We start from the raw sequence: 12,598 nt of genomic DNA, 5'->3' as shown, positions 1-12,598 counted from the left end.
TCCATAATGCTCTACGGCGCGCCCGTGTGGGTGGAGGATATGAGTGCGACTGGTTGGACGGAGCTCACAAAAATCCAGAGACGCATCTGCCTCAGAGTAGTCTCCGCGTACTGCACTGTGTCCAGGGATGCGGTCGCAGTCATAGCCGGCATTGCCCCAATAGATCTCATGGCCAAAGAGAGGAAACAGGATTACGAAGAACGAAAAAACCAGCACCGGACCCCTCCAGATGACGACACCATAGCCGAGTGGCAAGGGCGATGGCAAGAAAGAAACATGGATAAATGGACCTACAGACTCATTCCCGATATTAAACGGTGGATAAACCGCAGGCACGGAGAAGTGAATTTCCACCTAACCCAGGCACTTAGCGGGCATGGCTGCTTCTCGGAGTACCTCAATAGATTCGGCAAACTAGACTCCCCCGAGTGCTGGTACTGTGGATTCCATAAAGACGATGCGTTCCACACGATTTTCGCATGTGACGCATGGCACACACAGAGGAACATTGCAGAGACACTGACGGATTCAACTTTAGAACCAGAGAACATGATTGAAACCATGATGAAGTCGAAGGCGAACTGGGACACTATCAACAACTTCATCTACACGGTCATCAGCAGCAAAGAAAAAGAGGAGCGCCGCAGGCAAGCAACCATAGCATAGCATAAGTTTTTATAATGTACGCTGAAAGCGGAAACAGAGGGGATAGAGCCCCTCAAAACATTGTAAATAAAATGTAAAGTCGCAAACAGGGGGATTGTCCCTGCGAACGGCTACATAAATGTTGTAAATTTTTTGGCAAATAAATGATGGTCCACGGGGGTGAAATAACCGAAAGGTTGGTACCACCCCGTGTTCCGATACTATGTAAAAAAAAAAAAAAAAAAAAAAAAAAAAAAAAGGTTAGGTTAGGTTAGGTTGCGGCCGACAAGGCCAGACGCGTCATGGCGGTTCTGCGCGGCCTGATGCCGAACATTGGTGGCCCCCGCGAGAGCAGGAGGCGCCTGCTGTTGGGCGTCGTACACTCAGTAATGTTGTACGGCGCTCCGACGTGGGGCGCCGACCTGGCTCTCAGCCGGACCGGCCCCAAGGTGTTGGAGTCGGTGCAGCGTCTGGCCGCCATCGCTAGCGTGGGTGCGTACCGTACTGTGTCCTACGACGCCGCGACGGTCGTCGCGCGCACCATCCCCGTCGTCCTGATGGCCAAAGAACGGTTCGCGTCGTTCGAGGCCAGAAGGGAGAGGCGGCTTGCGGGAACACGTGACGGGGGGCCCCCTCGGCCGGACCAACCAGCGGCGTCAGTGCGGGCGGATGACTCCCAGTCACTGAGGGCTCGCTCGCTGGCAGAGTGGGCCCGGGGGATGCGGGGGTCGGTGCCACCTGCGGACAGCGGACGCGAGTGGACCCGGACCCTGGTCCCCCCGGACCTGCTCTGTCGTTGGGCTACCAGGAGGCACGGGGAGTTGTCCTTTCACCTCACCCAGCTGATGACGGGGCATGGTTGCTTCAACCGGTTTCTCTGGAAGATCAACCGTGCACCGTCCGAAGGGTGTTCCCATTGCGGTCCTCCCGACGGCTACGGTGAGGAAGTCGACGACGCTAAGCACACCCTAGTTCGCTGCGAGGCGTTCAGGGGTGAGCGTGAGCGTCTGATCGGCGTGATAGGGCCATTCGACCCGGGCGGTCTGGTGCCCAAGATGCTGGATAGTTCGGCTAACTGGGAGGCGGTTGCGCGCTTCGCGAGTGATGTGATGTCGCACAAGGAGGAGGCTGAGCGGGACAGGCAGTTCCGGTATGGTGTGGCTCCGTCTAGGCGTCGGAGGTGACGCGATCGCGGCCGGAGAGGGGTTGCGGCAGCGCCGCGCAGCCGGTGGCCTGGCCTCTGGATTGGGCTGCGGGGCCGTTCTTGCGGTGTTCGCACCTTATTTATATTTATATTTATGTTATATATTTTGTTTTAACTTTTGGGGCCGTGGAAGGGGGATTGTCCTTTTCACGCCCCACTACTATGTAACAGCGTGTGTAAGGGGCTGCAGTTGGGGGATTGTCCCTTCTGCTCCTCAAAAAAAGTTGTACAATTGTTTTTAAATAAACGATGGCGACTCTCCACCCGAAGCATTGCTTAACGGCGTTTCCGGGTGGTGAGTGTACTGCCGATTCATGAAAAAAAAAAAAAAAAAGGTTAGGTTAGGTTAGGTTAGGTTAGGTTAGGTTAGGTTAGGTTAGGTTAGGTTAGGTTAGGTTAGGTTAGGTTAGGTTAGGTTAGGTTAGGTTAGGTTAGGTTAGGTTAGGTTAGGTTAGGTTAGGTTAGGTTAGGTTAGGTTAGGTTAGGTTAGGTTAGGTTAGGTTAGGTTAGGTTAGGTTAGGTTAGGTTAGGTTAGGTTAGGTTAGGTTAGGTTAGGTTAGGTTAGGTTAGGTTAGGTTAGGTTAGGTTAGGTTAGGTTAGGTTAGGTTAGGTTAGGTTAGGTTAGGTTAGGTTAGGTTAGGTTAGGTTAGGTTAGGTTAGGTTAGGTTAGGTTAGGTTAGGTTAGGTTAGGTTAGGTTAGGTTAGGTTAGGTTAGGTTAGGTTAGGTTAGGTTAGGTTAGGTTAGGTTAGGTTAGTTAGGTTAGGTTAGGTTAGGTTGTAGGTTAGGTTAGGTTAGGTTAGGTTAGGTTAGGTTAGGTTAGGTTAGGTTAGGTTAGGTTAGGTTAGGTTAGGTTAGGTTAGGTTAGGTTAGGTTAGGTTAGGTTAGGTTAGGTTAGGTTAGGTTAGGTTAGGTTAGGTTAGCAAAAAAGGGAAGTCGCGAAGAAGCCGAGGATCTGTTTGCAAAATCCATAGAGAAGACTATGGAAGAACTGGCAAAACTTGAAGAGGCTGTGGCGGGAGCACCCAATACAAAGAAGGATGTAAAAGATAGTTCCAGATCACTTGGAATATCAATAAGAATGATGATGAAGCACATGTCACTTGTAGACAAATTTCCCTCACGTGATCGAGCAACAAAATGTCAACAACAGCAGTTACAACAGCAACAACAACAACAGGCTATACAACAACTACAACAACAAGTACAAGCTCAGCATCAAACACAAATAGAACAGTACAACCGTACACAAGAAGCTATTAAAAACATCCAAACGGCCCAAACCAATACTCTTGCAGAACTACATAAAATGCAAGAGGCGTTAAATGAAACACGACTACAGAGGGAATCGAGGTCGTGGGCAACAGTCACCGCAGAAACGCAGAAGGATGAACGCAAGAAATCGAACGATAGCATTCAAGTAGAAGGGACCTCTAAACCAAGGGCACAAACCAAGACCAAGGAATTTCCCAGGCCACCGAGACCGAGACCCCCGGCCATCATTGTGCGTGTAAAAGACGGGACATACTCTGACACTCTGAAAAAAATAAAGGCATGCGAGAAAATGAAGGCAGTGGCAAAGGACATAGTCGGGCTTACGAAAACGAGGAATGGCGATCTCCTAGTACGGGTCAACTCAAAGACGGAAAAGTCCAAACAACTTATCGAGGCGTTAGGCTCAGTAACGGGAGACGAGACGGCAGTCAAGGAAATGGTAAACTATACAAAAGTAGTAGTCCAGGACCTCGACGAACAAGCAGAACCGCAGGAGGTAATCGACGCTATCAGCGAGGCTATCTCCGCTAAACAAGAAGATGTAAGGGTGGTGTCAACGAGAGAAGTCACCAGAGGACAGAAATGGGCCGTCGTATCGCTCCCCACTGCGTTAGCGAAAAAACTTCTCGTAGCAGGGAAGCTGAGAGTTGGCTACGTAATCTGCCGGCTACGCCTCTGGGAGGATCGGGGCAGAGGGAGATGTCCAAGGTGTCTAGCCTTTGGCCATCCCCGAAGCGAATGCACGGGCCCGGACAGACAAAACTGCTGCAGAGAATGCGGCGAGATTGGGCACAAGGCATCAAACTGCACTTCAGCGACAGATATCAAGTCCGCCTTTAGAGCAACTCTAACAGCCAGCACAAAGAGAGACAGGGAGGTACAAAGGGAGTCAGACTCAGAACTAGGCACCCGAAACGTACACCAAGATGCCTAAGTACTTACAAATAAATCTGAACTGCTGCAAGGCAGCCCAGGCCCTGTTGCATCAGGTTGCAGCAGAAGAGGATATCGACTTCATATTGGCAAGCGAATTCAACAGAGCGGAGGGGCCAAACTGGTACGCTGACACGCTGGGCAAAGCAGCCATCGTAAACGTCAGTAAAACGAGGCTAGAAAAGGAAGGACTCGGAGAGGCAGGCTTCAGATGGGTGGCAGTACACGGACTGAAGCTGTACACATGTTACTGGTCACCAAATTCTACCATCCAAGACTACAAGGATTTCATAAACAGACTGGAGTGGTCAATTAAAAGTGAAGCAAGAGAGGTCCTACTCACTGGCGACTTCAACGCCAAACATGTTGACTGGGGCTGCCCGAGTAGCGACCAACGAGGAGAGATACTGATGGACATGGTCAACTCCGCTGGACTGGTTGTCTGCAATAAAGGGGGAAAGAGCACTTTCCATAAAGGTTCAATCCTGGACCTAACAATAGCAACACCCCGTACTGCTCAGAAAATGTTGAGGTGGGAGGTCCTCGACATAGAGTCACTGAGTGACCACTTTTACATACTCTTTGAAATCAACCCCGAAACACCCAGCAACGAGCCACATAGGGGACAAAGGATAGACAACAAGAAGCTGGAAGCGTTACTGAAATCAGACTACCTGGTCACAACTCTAGGGAAATGCTCAGATGCAAATCAGTGCGCCCTAGCTCTAACAGAGAGTATAAGTAAATGCCGAAACCCAGCCGGAAGCGGTAAGAAGGCAAGAAGATCCGTGCACTGGTGGTGCCCAGAAATAGGCTTGCTTCGGAACACAGCAAATCACTTACGCAGGGTCTTTCAGCGGAAAAAGAAAAAACACGGCCCCGCGAACTGCACAGTTGAGGAAACTAGCGCTAAAGCTGCCAAGAGAGAGTTAGTGCGCGCCATAAAGAAAGCCAAGGAGTCATCGTGGAGGAACTTGTGTGACTTAGTGCAGAAAGACACGTGGGGCCTCCCCTATAAACTGGTGATGGACAAGCTAATCAGGCCTCCCCCCATCCCAGAACTCGACACTCCAGGCAGGCTGCGCCAAATAGTAGACGGGCTGTTCCCACAACACCCAGTGAGGGAGATAGTCGACTGTCACCCGGACCTGAGTGGCTGCCCGAACTGGATGATCGACGAGGCAGAACTCAAGATAGCCGCCAGAAGTCTCAAGGCAAAAACCGCTCCCGGCCCCGACGGGATTACAAACGAAAACATCAAGACCGTAGTGGCACTGAACCCTGGGGTACTTATTAAGGCCTACAACCACTGTTTAGCAAGTGGAGTGTTCCCAAAGGTGTGGAAGAATGCCAAGCTGGTCCTAATCCGAAAAGGCGACAAGCCCCTCGACCTGCCATCGTCATACAGACCTATCTGCCTTTTAGACTGTCTTGGAAAACTCCTAGAGAAGATCCTCGACAACCGCCTGAGGAGATTTCTAGACGACAGTGGAGGACTGCACGACAGACAGTTCGGTTTCAGAAAGGGGCGCTCCACGATCGACGCTCTGAACACTATTAGATCAACGATTTCACCGAAACATAAAGTTGGAATACTCACGCTAGACATTAAAAATGCTTTTAACTCAGCTCCATGGTCAGCGATTATGAAAGCACTAAGAGAAAAACAAGTACCGGAGTACCTCAGGCAAATCATCGACAGTTACCTACACGATCGGTCTCTCATCATGGATCAAGGAACAGCGGCCACGAGCATCGGAGTCACATGTGGGGTTCCACAAGGGTCTGTCATTGGGCCCACATTGTGGAACGTCCTATATGACGGTCTCCTGCAAACGGACCTACCGCCGGGCGTTGAATACCTAGCGTTTGCTGACGACGTCGCGCTAGTTGCCCGAGCAAGGGACTCGATCCAACTGGAGCAGCTCCTTAATGCCTCGGCGAAGGCGGTTAGCGACTGGCTTAGGGAAACCGGACTAACACTCGCGGAGCACAAATGTGAAGCCATGGTCATCACTAGGACCCGAACCCACAACGACATCAACATTAAGATCAACGGTTGCCAGGTGGCCCCCAAGAAATGCATTAAATATCTGGGAGTTCATATAGACAGCGGATGGAGATTCACAGAGCACGCCAAAATTGTAGCTGAGAAAGCCGGCAAGGTCACAAAAAGGCTTTCACGAATTATGCCAAACATCAGCGCGGCAAAGCCAACCAAAAGAAAACTGTTGAGCAACGTGGTCCATTCCATAATGCTCTACGGCGCGCCCGTGTGGGTGGAGGATATGAGTGCGACTGGTTGGACGGAGCTCACAAAAATCCAGAGACGCATCTGCCTCAGAGTAGTCTCCGCGTACTGCACTGTGTCCAGGGATGCGGTCGCAGTCATAGCCGGCATTGCCCCAATAGATCTCATGGCCAAAGAGAGGAAACAGGATTACGAAGAACGAAAAAACCAGCACCGGACCCCTCCAGATGACGACACCATAGCCGAGTGGCAAGGGCGATGGCAAGAAAGAAACATGGATAAATGGACCTACAGACTCATTCCCGATATTAAACGGTGGATAAACCGCAGGCACGGAGAAGTGAATTTCCACCTAACCCAGGCACTTAGCGGGCATGGCTGCTTCTCGGAGTACCTCAATAGATTCGGCAAACTAGACTCCCCCGAGTGCTGGTACTGTGGATTCCATAAAGACGATGCGTTCCACACGATTTTCGCATGTGACGCATGGCACACACAGAGGAACATTGCAGAGACACTGACGGATTCAACTTTAGAACCAGAGAACATGATTGAAACCATGATGAAGTCGAAGGCGAACTGGGACACTATCAACAACTTCATCTACACGGTCATCAGCAGCAAAGAAAAAGAGGAGCGCCGCAGGCAAGCAACCATAGCATAGCATAAGTTTTTATAATGTACGCTGAAAGCGGAAACAGAGGGGATAGAGCCCCTCAAAACATTGTAAATAAAATGTAAAGTCGCAAACAGGGGGATTGTCCCTGCGAACGGCTACATAAATGTTGTAAATTTTTTGGCAAATAAATGATGGTCCACGGGGGTGAAATAACCGAAAGGTTGGTACCACCCCGTGTTCCGATACTATGTAAAAAAAAAAAAAAAAAAAAAAAAAAAAAAAAGGTTAGGTTAGGTTAGGTTGCGGCCGACAAGGCCAGACGCGTCATGGCGGTTCTGCGCGGCCTGATGCCGAACATTGGTGGCCCCCGCGAGAGCAGGAGGCGCCTGCTGTTGGGCGTCGTACACTCAGTAATGTTGTACGGCGCTCCGACGTGGGGCGCCGACCTGGCTCTCAGCCGGACCGGCCCCAAGGTGTTGGAGTCGGTGCAGCGTCTGGCCGCCATCGCTAGCGTGGGTGCGTACCGTACTGTGTCCTACGACGCCGCGACGGTCGTCGCGCGCACCATCCCCGTCGTCCTGATGGCCAAAGAACGGTTCGCGTCGTTCGAGGCCAGAAGGGAGAGGCGGCTTGCGGGAACACGTGACGGGGGGCCCCCTCGGCCGGACCAACCAGCGGCGTCAGTGCGGGCGGATGACTCCCAGTCACTGAGGGCTCGCTCGCTGGCAGAGTGGGCCCGGGGGATGCGGGGGTCGGTGCCACCTGCGGACAGCGGACGCGAGTGGACCCGGACCCTGGTCCCCCCGGACCTGCTCTGTCGTTGGGCTACCAGGAGGCACGGGGAGTTGTCCTTTCACCTCACCCAGCTGATGACGGGGCATGGTTGCTTCAACCGGTTTCTCTGGAAGATCAACCGTGCACCGTCCGAAGGGTGTTCCCATTGCGGTCCTCCCGACGGCTACGGTGAGGAAGTCGACGACGCTAAGCACACCCTAGTTCGCTGCGAGGCGTTCAGGGGTGAGCGTGAGCGTCTGATCGGCGTGATAGGGCCATTCGACCCGGGCGGTCTGGTGCCCAAGATGCTGGATAGTTCGGCTAACTGGGAGGCGGTTGCGCGCTTCGCGAGTGATGTGATGTCGCACAAGGAGGAGGCTGAGCGGGACAGGCAGTTCCGGTATGGTGTGGCTCCGTCTAGGCGTCGGAGGTGACGCGATCGCGGCCGGAGAGGGGTTGCGGCAGCGCCGCGCAGCCGGTGGCCTGGCCTCTGGATTGGGCTGCGGGGCCGTTCTTGCGGTGTTCGCACCTTATTTATATTTATATTTATGTTATATATTTTGTTTTAACTTTTGGGGCCGTGGAAGGGGGATTGTCCTTTTCACGCCCCACTACTATGTAACAGCGTGTGTAAGGGGCTGCAGTTGGGGGATTGTCCCTTCTGCTCCTCAAAAAAAGTTGTACAATTGTTTTTAAATAAACGATGGCGACTCTCCACCCGAAGCATTGCTTAACGGCGTTTCCGGGTGGTGAGTGTACTGCCGATTCATGAAAAAAAAAAAAAAAAGGTTAGGTTAGGGTTAGGTTAGGTTAGGTTAGGTTAGGTTAGGTTAGGTTAGGTTAGGTTAGGTTAGGTTAGGTTAGGTTAGGTTAGGTTAGGTTAGGTTAGGTTAGGTTAGGTTAGGTTAGGTTAGGTTAGGTTAGGTTAGGTTAGGTTAGGTTAGGTTAGGTTAGGTTAGGTTAGGTTAGGTTAGGTTAGGTTAGGTTAGGTTAGGTTAGGTTAGGTTAGGTTAGGTTAGGTTAGGAAAAATCAACAATATAATGATGGATTTACTAACAGGAATTGAAGTTACCGCACCAGGGGATTCGGACCCCCAGGCGCCGGCAGCAGTGAGTGGATCCGGGGTAACAGCCGGGTCCAACGTAGCGGGCTCACTGCGGTCGTCAACAAGCGACCGTGAGAGCGCGGGGGTGGCCAGCCTGGCCCCCGCCACTCTTAAAACTACAAGTGCTGAGACAGCCGTGCTTCAGGACGTGGGTAAGATAGCCGATCTAACACAACACGATGGCAGTGGTCGAAACCAGAGGTCCACCCTGACAGATAAGCTGATTGCCTCCAACAGGAAACCTACTCATGCGTCTGAAGTCACACAAGCAAAAAAGGGAAGTCGCGAAGAAGCCGAGGATCTGTTTGCAAAATCCATAGAGAAGACTATGGAAGAACTGGCAAAACTTGAAGAGGCTGTGGCGGGAGCACCCAATACAAAGAAGGATGTAAAAGATAGTTCCAGATCACTTGGAATATCAATAAGAATGATGATGAAGCACATGTCACTTGTAGACAAATTTCCCTCACGTGATCGAGCAACAAAATGTCAACAACAGCAGTTACAACAGCAACAACAACAACAGGCTATACAACAACTACAACAACAAGTACAAGCTCAGCATCAAACACAAATAGAACAGTACAACCGTACACAAGAAGCTATTAAAAACATCCAAACGGCCCAAACCAATACTCTTGCAGAACTACATAAAATGCAAGAGGCGTTAAATGAAACACGACTACAGAGGGAATCGAGGTCGTGGGCAACAGTCACCGCAGAAACGCAGAAGGATGAACGCAAGAAATCGAACGATAGCATTCAAGTAGAAGGGACCTCTAAACCAAGGGCACAAACCAAGACCAAGGAATTTCCCAGGCCACCGAGACCGAGACCCCCGGCCATCATTGTGCGTGTAAAAGACGGGACATACTCTGACACTCTGAAAAAAATAAAGGCATGCGAGAAAATGAAGGCAGTGGCAAAGGACATAGTCGGGCTTACGAAAACGAGGAATGGCGATCTCCTAGTACGGGTCAACTCAAAGACGGAAAAGTCCAAACAACTTATCGAGGCGTTAGGCTCAGTAACGGGAGACGAGACGGCAGTCAAGGAAATGGTAAACTATACAAAAGTAGTAGTCCAGGACCTCGACGAACAAGCAGAACCGCAGGAGGTAATCGACGCTATCAGCGAGGCTATCTCCGCTAAACAAGAAGATGTAAGGGTGGTGTCAACGAGAGAAGTCACCAGAGGACAGAAATGGGCCGTCGTATCGCTCCCCACTGCGTTAGCGAAAAAACTTCTCGTAGCAGGGAAGCTGAGAGTTGGCTACGTAATCTGCCGGCTACGCCTCTGGGAGGATCGGGGCAGAGGGAGATGTCCAAGGTGTCTAGCCTTTGGCCATCCCCGAAGCGAATGCACGGGCCCGGACAGACAAAACTGCTGCAGAGAATGCGGCGAGATTGGGCACAAGGCATCAAACTGCACTTCAGCGACAGATATCAAGTCCGCCTTTAGAGCAACTCTAACAGCCAGCACAAAGAGAGACAGGGGAGGTACAAAGGGAGTCAGACTCAGAACTAGGCACCGAAACGTACACCAAGATGCCTAAGTACTTACAAATAAATCTGAACTGCTGCAAGGCAGCCAGGCCCTGTTGCATCAGGTTGCAGCAGAAGAGGATATCGACTTCATATTGGCAAGCGAATTCAACAGAGCGGAGGGGCCAAACTGGTACGCTGACACGCTGGGCAAAGCAGCCATCGTAAACGTCAGTAAAACGAGGCTAGAAAAGGAAGGACTCGGAGAGGCAGGCTTCAGATGGGTGGCAGTACACGGACTGAAGCTGTACACATGTTACTGGTCACCAAATTCTACCATCCAAGACTACAAGGATTTCATAAACAGACTGGAGTGGTCAATTAAAAGTGAAGCAAGAGAGGTCCTACTCACTGGCGACTTCAACGCCAAACATGTTGACTGGGGCTGCCGAGTAGCGACCAACGAGGAGAGATACTGATGGACATGGTCAACTCCGCTGGACTGGTTGTCTGCAATAAAGGGGGAAAGAGCACTTTCCATAAAGGTTCAATCCTGGACCTAACAATAGCAACACCCCGTACTGCTCAGAAAATGTTGAGGTGGGAGGTCCTCGACATAGAGTCACTGAGTGACCACTTTTACATACTCTTTGAAATCAACCCCGAAACACCCAGCAACGAGCCACATAGGGGACAAAGGATAGACAACAAGAAGCTGGAAGCGTTACTGAAATCAGACTACCTGGTCACAACTCTAGGGAAATGCTCAGATGCAAATCAGTGCGCCCTAGCTCTAACAGAGAGTATAAGTAAATGCCGAAACCCAGCCGGAAGCGGTAAGAAGGCAAGAAGATCCGTGCACTGGTGGTGCCCAGAAATAGGCTTGCTTCGGAACACAGCAAATCACTTACGCAGGGTCTTTCAGCGGAAAAAGAAAAACACGGCCCGCGAACTGCACAGTTGAGGAAACTAGCGCTAAAGCTGCCAAGAGAGAGTTAGTGCGCGCCATAAAGAAAGCCAAGGAGTCATCGTGGAGGAACTTGTGTGACTTAGTGCAGAAAGACACGTGGGGCCTCCCCTATAAACTGGTGATGGACAAGCTAATCAGGCCTCCCCCCATCCAGAACTCGACACTCCAGGCAGGCTGCGCCAAATAGTAGACGGGCTGTTCCCACAACACCCAGTGAGGGAGATAGTCGACTGTCACCCGGACCTGAGTGGCTGCCCGAACTGGATGATCGACGAGGCAGAACTCAAGATAGCCGCCAGAAGTCTCAAGGCAAAAACCGCTCCCGGCCCCGACGGGATTACAAACGAAAACATCAAGACCGTAGTGGCACTGAACCCTGGGGTACTTATTAAGGCCTACAACCACTGTTTAGCAAGTGGAGTGTTCCCAAAGGTGTGGAAGAATGCCAAGCTGGTCCTAATCCGAAAAGGCGACAAGCCCCTCGACCTGCCATCGTCATACAGACCTATCTGCCTTTTAGACTGTCTTGGAAAACTCCTAGAGAAGATCCTCGACAACCGCCTGAGGAGATTTCTAGACGACAGTGGAGGACTGCACGACAGACAGTTCGGTTTCAGAAAGGGGCGCTCCACGATCGACGCTCTGAACACTATTAGATCAACGATTTCACCGAAACATAAAGTTGGAATACTCACGCTAGACATTAAAAATGCTTTTAACTCAGCTCCATGGTCAGCGATTATGAAAGCACTAAGAGAAAAACAAGTACCGGAGTACCTCAGGCAAATCATCGACAGTTACCTACACGATCGGTCTCTCATCATGGATCAAGGAACAGCGGCCACGAGCATCGGAGTCACATGTGGGGTTCCACAAGGGTCTGTCATTGGGCCCACATTGTGGAACGTCCTATATGACGGTCTCCTGCAAACGGACCTACCGCCGGGCGTTGAATACCTAGCGTTTGCTGACGACGTCGCGCTAGTTGCCCGAGCAAGGGACTCGATCCAACTGGAGCAGCTCCTTAATGCCTCGGCGAAGGCGGTTAGCGACTGGCTTAGGGAAACCGGACTAACACTCGCGGAGCACAAATGTGAAGCCATGGTCATCACTAGGACCCGAACCCACAACGACATCAACATTAAGATCAACGGTTGCCAGGTGGCCCCCAAGAAATGCATTAAATATCTGGGAGTTCATATAGACAGCGGATGGAGATTCACAGAGCACGCCAAAATTGTAGCTGAGAAAGCCGGCAAGGTCACAAAAAGGCTTTCACGAATTATGCCAAACATCAGCGCGGCAAAGCCAACCAAAAGAAAACTGTTGAGCAACGTGG

The 12,598-nt window shown here is 51.2% G+C and overlaps 3 protein-coding genes across 3 annotated transcripts; all 3 read left to right on the top strand.

The window, feature by feature from the left end:
* The first annotated feature begins 947 nt into the window (after positions 1 to 947).
* Positions 948 to 1,829, top strand: LOC149054714 (uncharacterized). The gene has a single exon (XM_089228576.1). The coding sequence runs from the start codon at positions 948 to 950 to the stop codon at positions 1,827 to 1,829; it is 882 nt and encodes a 293-aa protein (XP_089084702.1).
* A 5,422-nt stretch (positions 1,830 to 7,251) lies between these two features.
* On the top strand, positions 7,252 to 8,133 carry LOC149054713 (uncharacterized). The gene has a single exon (XM_089228575.1). It carries the CDS (start codon positions 7,252 to 7,254, stop codon positions 8,131 to 8,133), a length of 882 nt encoding a protein of 293 aa, XP_089084701.1.
* Positions 8,134 to 10,773: 2,640 nt separating this feature from the next.
* On the top strand, positions 10,774 to 11,253 carry LOC149054712 (uncharacterized). The gene has a single exon (XM_089228574.1). The coding sequence runs from the start codon at positions 10,774 to 10,776 to the stop codon at positions 11,251 to 11,253; it is 480 nt and encodes a 159-aa protein (XP_089084700.1).
* The last annotated feature ends 1,345 nt before the right edge of the window (positions 11,254 to 12,598 follow it).

This window comes from Diuraphis noxia, unplaced genomic scaffold (assembly GCF_037042655.1).
Source record: "Diuraphis noxia isolate RWA-SAM2 unplaced genomic scaffold, SU_Dnox_SAM2 contig0005, whole genome shotgun sequence".
NCBI lineage: Eukaryota > Metazoa > Arthropoda > Insecta > Hemiptera > Aphididae > Diuraphis > Diuraphis noxia.
Note: the sequence above shows the minus strand (reverse complement) of the source record. Positions and strands in the feature narration are given on the sequence as shown.

Excerpts from the sequence above, each read along its gene's own strand:
- LOC149054712 (XM_089228574.1), top strand. The coding sequence starts at position 10,774 with ATGGTCAACTCCGCTGGACTGGTTGTCTGCAATAAAGGGGGAAAGAGC.
- LOC149054713 (XM_089228575.1), top strand. The coding sequence starts at position 7,252 with ATGGCGGTTCTGCGCGGCCTGATGCCGAACATTGGTGGCCCCCGCGAG.
- LOC149054714 (XM_089228576.1), top strand. The coding sequence starts at position 948 with ATGGCGGTTCTGCGCGGCCTGATGCCGAACATTGGTGGCCCCCGCGAG.